The sequence below is a fragment of the Carassius carassius genome, chromosome 25, assembly GCF_963082965.1.
Source record: "Carassius carassius chromosome 25, fCarCar2.1, whole genome shotgun sequence".
NCBI lineage: Eukaryota > Metazoa > Chordata > Actinopteri > Cypriniformes > Cyprinidae > Carassius > Carassius carassius.
Window position 1 is genome coordinate 8,201,520 of NC_081779.1, and position 10,014 is coordinate 8,211,533.

General features: G+C 34.9%; 1 protein-coding gene across 1 annotated transcript; it reads right to left on the reverse strand.

Annotated features, from left to right (window-relative positions):
• Nucleotides 1–1,134: 1,134 nt before the first annotated feature.
• On the reverse strand, nt 1,135–9,658 carry LOC132104856 (neuronal pentraxin-1-like). Its single transcript, XM_059510383.1, has 6 exons — nt 9,071–9,658; nt 7,265–7,412; nt 6,773–7,120; nt 2,870–3,120; nt 1,415–1,594; nt 1,135–1,345 (listed from the first exon to the last, which is right to left on the reverse strand). The coding sequence occupies exons 1-6, from the start codon at nt 9,656–9,658 to the stop codon at nt 1,136–1,138; spliced, it is 1,725 nt and encodes a 574-aa protein (XP_059366366.1). The 3' UTR covers nt 1,135.
• Between the last annotated feature and the right edge of the window lie 356 nt (nt 9,659–10,014).

The following is a 10,014-nucleotide window of genomic DNA, read 5'->3' on the forward strand; positions in this document are numbered from 1 at the left end:
TTTTAAAACTTTTAAAGTTATTAAAAAAATTACTTATTTAAAATGAATTTAAAACAGTTAGAAAGTGATTTTACCTAAAATAAAATAAAACAACTGAAAATATAGTGCAATCAGTTCGGACATTGCACAGTGCTCATTCAATAAATGCACGGCTAAAGAGATGAGTTTTAAGTCTAGATTTAAATGTGACTAGTGTTTTAGCACATCTGATCTCTTCTGGAAGCTGATTCCAACTGCGGGCGGCATAGTAACTAAAAGCAGACTCCCCTTGTTTTGTGTGAACCCTTGATATTTCTAACTGACTTGATCCTAATGATCTGAGTGGTCTGTTTGGCTTATATTCGGTGAGCATATCTGAAATATATTTTGGTCCTAGGTCATTTAGTGACTTATATACGAGTAAAAGTACTTTAAAATCAATCCTAAATGTAACTGGGAGCCAGTGTAAGGACCTGAGGACTGGTGTGATATGCTCAGATTTTCTGGTTCTAGTCAGAATCCTGGCAGCAGCGTTCTGGATGAGATGCAGCTGTCTAATGGTCTTTTTGGGAAGGCCGGTGAGGAGCCCATTACAATAGTCCACCCTGCTGGTGATAAAGGCATGAACAAGTTTCTCCAAGTCTTGGCTGGAAACAAAACATCTAATTCTTGCAATGTTTTTTACATGATAGTATGCTGATTTAGTTACTGCTTTGACATGATTACTGAAACTAAGGTCTGTCTCCAGAATCACACCAAGATTCCTGACTTGATTTTTAGTTGTTTGACCCCTAGCTGAGATCTAGCAATACCAGCACCGATATTTTGCCAGAGTCACAATTTAAGCGAATATCATTTATTATCTTAATGAGTGCTGTCTCTGTGCTGTGATGCGGTCGAAAACCAGATTGAAAATTGTCCAGGTATTCATTTGAGTTTAAGTATTTGTTCAGCTGATTAAAAACTACCTTTTCTATAATTTTGCCTATAAAAGGAAGATTAGATATTGGTCTAAAATTGCTCAAAATGGTGTTATCAAGATTGCTGTTTTTCAGGAGAGGCTTAACAACTGCAGTTTTTAAGGACTTTGGAAATGTCCCAGAAAGAAATGAGGCGTTCACCACTTCCAAAAGATCTGCTTCCTAGAGACAGATTCCTAATGACATGGGTCAAACGGATACTTTGTGACACCTCCGTGAAGTTCCACCATGGACTCGCTCCAGGTGATGACGTCACCGGTGAGATGGCTGGAGCAGGACACTTGGTTGTAGATCTCAGTAGAGGTGAGCACACGCGACCACAGCTGCAGATCCGACATCTCACCCACAAAAGACTGTGTGGCATCAAAACGGCCGCCCAGAGTGTCCTGAGTAGAAAAGACTCAAGTTGGCATGAGTGTGTTTTGATACTGACTGACTGATTCTGTGAGACATACCTGCTCCTGTCCAAGGATGAAGACTCCTCCTGGTTTAATGGGATGCCACGGGGACAGATTCTCTCCAGAGCCCCTTTTTACACCGTCCAGATAAGCCTCCCACATGCCGTCACGTGTGGACCATGTTATACAGAGGTGGTGCCACTTACTGTCCGTCAGAGAAAGAGGAAGAGTAACTGCCTGCAAGAGGGCAGCACAGAGCATACCTTTAAACAATACAGCTACTTTTTTACACTTTCACTCACACACACACACATACACACACACAAACACACACACACACACACATATGTATATATATGCTGTGTCCCAGGTTTACTTTTACTGTTATTTTTGGCTGATGGAGATTACCATATACCGACTTGATAAATATTTTCCCTTACAATATTTCAGCAAAGATTCACTATCATTTTGGGTTTGGGGACAAGTTGATGTTTTTTTTCCTCTACGGTTTACCAATAGGCTGATTTGCTGCTCAAGTAATACTTCGTACTTCGTGAAAACAGCTGTGCTGTCAATTTTTTTTTTGTGGAAAACCATATTTATTTGCTATATAATTATTTTGTACCATTATAAATGTCTTTACTGTCAATCAATCAATCAATCAATGGGAGTGTACAATATATCCCATGTTGTGGGAATGTTTAGAATCAGAACTAACAATGCTTTTCAGTGTTCTATAAATTAATGCAAAATGAATGCCTAAAAAGAACAATGCCCAATTCATATGAATAACTGAATATGAATAACTTTGTGTTGATTATTTTGTACAAATTGGTCAGCATAATGTTCTAATTATACCATAATATTCTTAATTATAGTTTGTGGTTCAATAATGAATGAATAATTCAGTAATAAACTGAATAATTCCAATAGTTTCTCCAATATAACAGTAACTGGATATTTTAGAAAAAAAGAAAATGAAACATTTACATGGAGGAAGTATAATTTGGAAATGCAAGCACAAATCAAAGTAGTCTATGCACTGACAAAATTCATAATTAGCATTTATTATGTGTAGACTTGAGCAGCATGTAAGCATTAATTGTAAACAGTTTAGTTGACAACACATAAACATTAATTGAGAGAAGAGTTCGGTTTTGTTAAAAAAAAAAAACTGTAGATTGTATTTACATGTTAACCATGGATGAGCCATTAACTAATTAGGCAGAATGATGCAAATGACTGAGAAGCCAAGAGGAAAAGAGAGCTTTGCACACTGTTGCAAGGGCAGGGCAAGGGAATTATCAAGGTAAGTCTGGTGACTTTTCTAGGTCTAGCATTTTATCGCAATTAATTCGATCACAATCATTTGTCTTGTTTATGACATATTTGATTCAATTTAAATACATTTCTAAGCTAAAATGTTTTGTAAGGATTGCCTATGTTTAATGAATCGGGAGCATTAAACTTTTGTTATACAATCCCTTTTTTATAATTGGCGGGTTTCTTTACCTTGTCATTCACTAGCAGCTCCATGGGATTGTTGCCCCATTCAATCAGGACAAGTTCGTTGGCCTGACCCGGGACAGAGTAGGAGAATGGGGTTCCGATCCCAGGACCTGAGCCCCCTTTCAACCAAAGACAGACTGTGAGGGCAAAAATCTCACTCAGAAGGATGCGCTTAATTCGCCCATACATGTAATTGGTGCGCATCGGGAAGCCAATCTGAAAAGCATCAGGATTCTTGGGCTTCTTATTTGGTCCTGTTAGAGATGAAAATAAGAAACTGTAAAACGGGATTGCATTTCCCAGCACCATAACATCTAAAGGCTCCACTGAAACCTTTAAAAGGCAGTTGGAGACTCAGATCTCCTGGAAGCAAATTATAAAATGAAATTCTCTGGAGTTTTAGCATTTAACCCATTCAGATCTCAAATATGTTTCGGGAGAACGAAAAATAAGACCATACTTTATAGTTCTACTCTAAATCGAAACATAAGTTATAATCAGCGGATGAATAATAATAATAAAAAAACACATTACCATATTTTTTATCTTTTTTTTCAAATAAACTTATATACTGTTTTAATAAACTTTATTAATAAATTATAATTTAAGCTATTAGTTTTCATGGGCAGAATGTATATGACCCAATGTACCTGACAAAAAATATATAATGTAAAAATGTGTCAAGAAATTAAATAAAATGTGTGTGTGTGTGTATATATATATATATATATATATATATATATATATATATATATATATATATATACACTCACAGAAATATTTCACCCAAAATTTAAGATTTATGTAATTTTATTACATAACAAATTCCCATTTATATATTTTTCATAATTTTAACACAAATCTACCAAATAAACTTTATACGATTTATTTTCATTAGGATAATAAAACCTATTTATTTTAAATGCATAATCCTCAGGGTTTATGTAATTATTCTTAATTAATAATAAAAAGTTTATTTATTTAAAATACATAAAGTTTATTGTATAAATTGCATAATAATTAAGAGAACTAAATCAGGATAATTAAAAAAGTTAAATAACATTCATTTGAATCATGTTTAATGTATGCTTATATACTAAACCAAATTAAACAATGCATCACATTTATGCAATTGTTTCCCCATCTTATAAAAAAAAATAGAATTAGACAAACACAAAAACAACTCTATTAGGTTATTTGTGAACTTACCCACTGTGCAAAATTACGTCCAGTGGACGTCTTTTTATGTCTTTGCAGACGTTGAAAAGACGTCCACTGAAGAGCCAGAATGAAAGTTTTTATGACGTCTTTTTTTGACGTCTTCTGTACGTCTGATTTAGACGTTCACAGAACGTCCTTACAAGGTTAAAAACTAGTTCAAAAGTGGTCAGTGGAAATATTTCAACATCATTTAAGGTTCATTTAGACATCATTTATACTGTTTCTGGACCAAATCAACAGTCTCAGGATGCATTAGATTTAGACTCATGTTATTTCAATGTAATTTCCAGACACTGTGTTTGTCCTAAAATCAAGAAAATAAAATAATCTTCATGAAATAATGAAATAACTGACGATTGAGCTTGTGGTAAAATCAACTGCAAATCAAAGACATTAAATCTCTGAAGATCTCAGCAGAGGAGGATCAAACATCTCCACAAACATGAGAATCATTAGATTGACTTTATTTCTGTCAGACATCTAGAGAAGCTCTTATTGAGAATTAACAGAGGTTTAAATGTTGATATTTGATTCATTTGAAGTCACCATTGTGGTGGAAAGTGTTTGGTTTAGTTGGGATCTTGGTCCTCATTCTTCTTGTGTTAGCTTGTCTCTGGCTGTTATAACTGTGTGTTTGTGAAACACTGTTGTTGTAGCAAAGAAAGACAAATTTAAGAGAGCTCAGGTGTTATCAGCTCTTTGTTGGTGATGATAAGGTCATCACATTACAAGTATCTGAGGTCATGAAATAAGTGTTGTTTTGTTTGTATATACCTCCTAAACCTTTTAACTCTGCAGTACAGGCACCAAGAGCAAAATACTTATTTTGAAGTTGGTAAACATGCATGCGTTTGAAATATTTTGAGCAAAAGCATCATGTACTCACACACAGACATCAAGATTTAGCATATGCATCACAACAATGGTGACAATCAAAACAAACAAAACTGCTTCATTGCACAAACTCATCCTTATTTTCCAGACTTTTTAGTTTTAATTGTCACCATTGATGTGATGCATATCCACAATCTTGATGTCTGTGTGTGACTACATGATGCGTTTCTTAAAAATAAGTACATTATTTCTACAAAGTGTCTGTCCAGGAAAATAAATACATAGCTGCAACAAAACATTAATAACTTATTGTGCTATAGTTTAATCAACATTAAAAGAAAGATGTTAGCACTTGAGCTCACTGCTCTCTGCCACAATAAAAGTGTTTTATAACACACAGTTATAACAGCCAGAGACAAGCTAACACAAGCAGTATGAGGACCAAGATCCCAACTAAACCAAACACTGTCCACCACAATGGTGACGTCAAATGATGTTGATGTAAATGATGTAAATTGATCCTCCTCTGCTGAGATCTTCAGAGATTTAATGTCTCAATCATCAGTTATTTCATTATTTCATGAAGATTATTTTATTTTCTTGATTTTAGGACAAACACAGTGTCTGGAAATTACATTGAAGTAACATCTACATCTAATGCATCGTGAGAGTGTTGATTTGGTCCAGAAACAGTATAAATGATGTTTAAATGAACCTTAAATGATGTTGAAAATATTTCCACTGACCACTTTTGAACTAGTTTTTAACCTTGTAAGGACGTTCTGTGAACGTCTAAATCGGACGTACAGAAGATGTCAAAAAAGACGTCATAAAAACTCTCATTCTGGCTCCTCAGTGGACGTTTTTTTTACGTCTGCAAAGACATAAAAAGACGTCCACTGGACGTAACTTTGCACAGTGGGTAAGTTCACAAATAACCTAATAGAGTTGTTTTTGTGTTTGTCTAATCCTATTTTTTTTTTATAAGATGGGGAAACAATTGCATAAATGTGATGCATTGTTTAATTTGGTTTAGTATATAAGCATACATTAAACATGATTCAAATAAATGTTATTTAACTTTTTTAATTATCCTGATTTAGTTCTCTTAATTATTATGCAATTTATACAATAAACTTTATGTATTTTAAATAAATAAACCTTTTAATATTAATTAAGAATAACTACACTTTACATAAACTAATTACATAAACCCTGAGGATTATGCATTTAAAATAAATAGGTTTTATTATCCTAATGAAAATAAATCGTATAAAGTTTATTTGGTAGATTTGTGTTAAAATTATGAAAAAAAATATAAATGGGAATTTGTTATGTAATAAAATTACATAAATCTTAAATTTTGGGTGAAATATTTCTGTGAGTGTATATATATATATATATAATGATAATGATATACGTAAATACACACAATTCATTTTCTATTCATCAAACAATTTTGTAAAATAATGTGTCTTGTAAAAAATGTAATTTACAATTTTTTTTTATATTAATCAGCAAAAACTTAATAATGATTAGAACATGAATTATTAATAGTTGGCCACCAATAATAACAGACTTGAGCACATTTTTGACACTTAGACTGTAGTAATTCAGCTTTCAAAGGAACAAATTATGTTTTAAAATATATTAAAATATTTAATAAAAGACAGAATACTTTATACATCTATTTAGTTGGTTGGGACCAAATTTCAATCAAAGACTTGGGGTCTGAACAGTTAAATAAAAATCCAAGATTCTGCTCTTACTGTACACTTCAGCACTTACAGATGACCTGTTCAAAATAATGTAAATTCAGTTCTATTTTGTCATACTTTTAGGACTTCTCACCTGGTTCTGGAGTTCTGTGTTGAAGGTTACTCAGCACTGCATCTAATTTGTTGATGGCTCCACGGACAGGTACTCTTGACCCTGGTGGTTGGATTGAGGTTTGTAGATGGTGGACATGATCATCATTTCCATGTTGTCCACTGCCATGATGCCCATCATCATGATGATCATCGTGGTGGTTGTTTTTGTGGTGGGTGTCATGATGATCATCGTGGTGGTTGTTTTTGTGGTGGGTGTCATGATGATCATCGTGGTGGTTGTTTTTGTGGTGGGTGTCATGATGATCATCGTGGTGGTTGTTTTTGTGGTGGGTGTCATGATGATCATCGTGGTGGTTGTTGTTGTGGTGGTGGGTGCCACTCTGATGATTTTCTTGGTTATTGCCATGGTTGTCAATGTGGTGGTCACTGTAACGGTCGTAGTGATGACCATAATGGTGATTACGATGGTGGCTAGAGTGATGGTCATCGTGATGGTTTGCCTGATGGCTGTCATGGTTATCATGATGGTCATCATGGTGGTTATTGTGGTGGTTATTATTACTGTCATAGTGATGATGGAGCTGTTCTTCTAGTGCGTTAATCTTCCGCTGCAGGAGGTCTCTCAATGAACTTGAATAGGAACTGGATGAATTTCTTGCCTATAGAAACAAAAATGACAATAAACAAAAATATACAGTTTAGGCAAGATTTTAAACACAGTGTTTGTAATGCAATGATAATAATAACCAATGCAAATTTATAAAATTAACACAAATGTTTCACAGAACTTAACCAGTATTTTAAAAAGTTTTATTTTATAAATCTAAGGCTAAAATTAAGGGTAAAAATTCACCAAAACCATAGGACACCAAGTTTTTTTTTTTCAATAACAGATCAGATTTATTGTAGTTTTTTTTACCATTAACATTAAATTTACACTACTGTTTACAAGTTTGATGTAAATTGTATTTATTTATATAAATAAAAAAATAATGCTTGTATTCAGCTAAGGGCACATTAAACTGATAAAAAGAGACAATAAAAATTATAATTGTACAAAATCTTTCTATTTAAAATAAGAGCTGGTTTTTTTTTACCTCCTATTCACCAAAAGCACCAAATCAGCATATTATAAGGATTTCTGAAGTATTATGTGAAACTGAAGTTCTAACAATTACAGGAATAAATTACATTTTAAAATATTTTTAAAAATCTGATTTAATCATCTTTTAAATCGCAATAATATTTCACAATACTGCTGTTGTTGCTGTATTTTTTAATCAAATAAATGCAAAGAGACTTCTTTCATGAACATAAAAAATGTTGAACCGTAGTATATTATAATACAGACAAGTGTTAAAATCACAACAGCCCCTCCTTCACTGTCAGCACTCCTTCCTCTGATTAGTCACAGCAAATCCAGCTTTACTCAGCGCCACAGCACCCTGCGCTTAATGGCTCATCAAGGTAGATGGGGCTAATTTGTGATGGCAGTAACTAGCACATTTGTAGAGTGCCCTCACTAGTGTGCTGTGCATGAATTTCCTCTCAAAGACAAAAACAACTCTGATAAACCTTGTGGTCATATTTAAATCACTTTGGGAAACAAAAAGGATATCTGAGTTGTAAAGCATATCAAACCTGATGACACTACTACAAAATTAATCCTTCATCAGCCATTACTTTGTGTACTAAAGATCAAATAAAAGGAAGCGTTTAAATACTTGGCATCAGTTTCACTGCATACTTTATTTAAATGAAAATGTCACAGTGTGGCTGGTTTGGAGGGTCAATTGTAAGTGCATTGTAACCATAAGTATACAGGTTATCCATGTTAATATAGCATGGTCCTGCTTTCACAGGGTAGGGATCTGGCTAATGAAATAAAACCCGTCTGGACTGCCTAAACCTAAGACAGTATTCAATGATTTGTCACTGTCACTGGAAGCCACCAAAGTGTATGTAACAAAAAATGGAAAAAAGCTTATGTCATGCTGAAAAGATGTCCTGAATACATATCGGCCTGTGACATGCAGGACAACCCCTGAAGACAAAATCTAAGCAGTTCAAAAATGTGTAAATACCAGGAAAATTTAAAATTTAGATTTTTCGGGCCTGGGAAAGCCACTGGATATAATATTCCCTAAAATAATTTCCTGTCCTAGGGGAAACACTTTTGTTTGCACAAAAATATTAAGCAGCACAACTGTTTTCAACACTGATAATAAAAAGAAATGTCTCTTGAGCACCAAATGTTTTTATTATTATTATTATTTAGAGGCTTTAACTTTCAGTTTAAGATTGTAAACCTTCCCACCTGAATATTTTCCAGCCTCTCCTTCAGGGCCTGCAGGGTCTTTCCTGTCTGTTCTGGGGAGAAGCTGTGTTTGCCCAGATATGGAGATTTGCCTCTGTGATGGTCACTGCGATGCCCGTTCAAAGGGAAGTGTGGGTCAGCATGGTGGCTGTCATAATGGTTTGAAGAATGCTGAGAGTTGTGATGTGAAGGGCCATGATGGCTGTCATCATGGTGTCCTCTTCCAAAGCTCTCGCAGAGAGTCAGTTTTGCTGTCAGTTCCCGAATGGTCTCTCGCTGATCCAAGATGGTCTCCTTTTGTCGCACAAGGCTCTCCCTCAGGTGGAGGATGGTGGCTTTGGCCTCATCAGATATGCCATGTCGGCTACTACTACTGCTGCTGTGACTACTCGGCAGACCGCTAACTTCCCCATGATGTCCATTCCCATGGCCATTCCCCTGTACATTGCTGTTTGGCCCAAGTGGAGCTCCATGTACATTCCCATGTGAAGCCTCACCTGGTCTGAAACAACTAGGGTCTGCATCTGCACGAATAGGGATGCAAACAAGTTTGGATTGTTTCCCCCAGTCATATTCCAAACCACGCATGCTGCAAACGGTAAATGATGGTAATAAACATATGAGAAAAAGAAGAAAGTGGGAGCGAAAAACCCTTCCCCAATTCATGTGTTCTGAGAAAGGCAAAGCCATAATGGTATAATTTGTGTTTTTCGTCATCATTGATTTCTTCTTTACAGCAGTGGGATGCACTCCAAGAAAAGAGGTCATTGGAGAAAAATCAGTGTATTTAGAAATCCACAAGAAATGTCCAGAATGTTATTTCCACTATGAATAGTTATAAATCCATCAGACACAGACTTTCCAGTGTACAAACACACAAGCCAACAAACCAGAAGCAGGACCTCTAGACCGCTCTTTTGCCCTGGCTTGATGAAATATTATAA

Bases quoted from the DNA above. Each gene is read 5' to 3' on its own strand.
- LOC132104856 (XM_059510383.1), bottom strand. From the start codon at position 9,658: ATGCGTGGTTTGGAATATGACTGGGGGAAACAATCCAAACTTGTTTGC. The intron at 3,121-6,772 runs GTGAGAAGTCCT...CATCTCTAACAG, and splicing joins ACACAGAACTCCAGAACCAG to GACCAAATAAGAAGCCCAAG. The intron at 1,346-1,414 runs GTATGTCTCACA...TTTTCTACTCAG, and splicing joins TCATCCTTGGACAGGAGCAG to GACACTCTGGGCGGCCGTTT.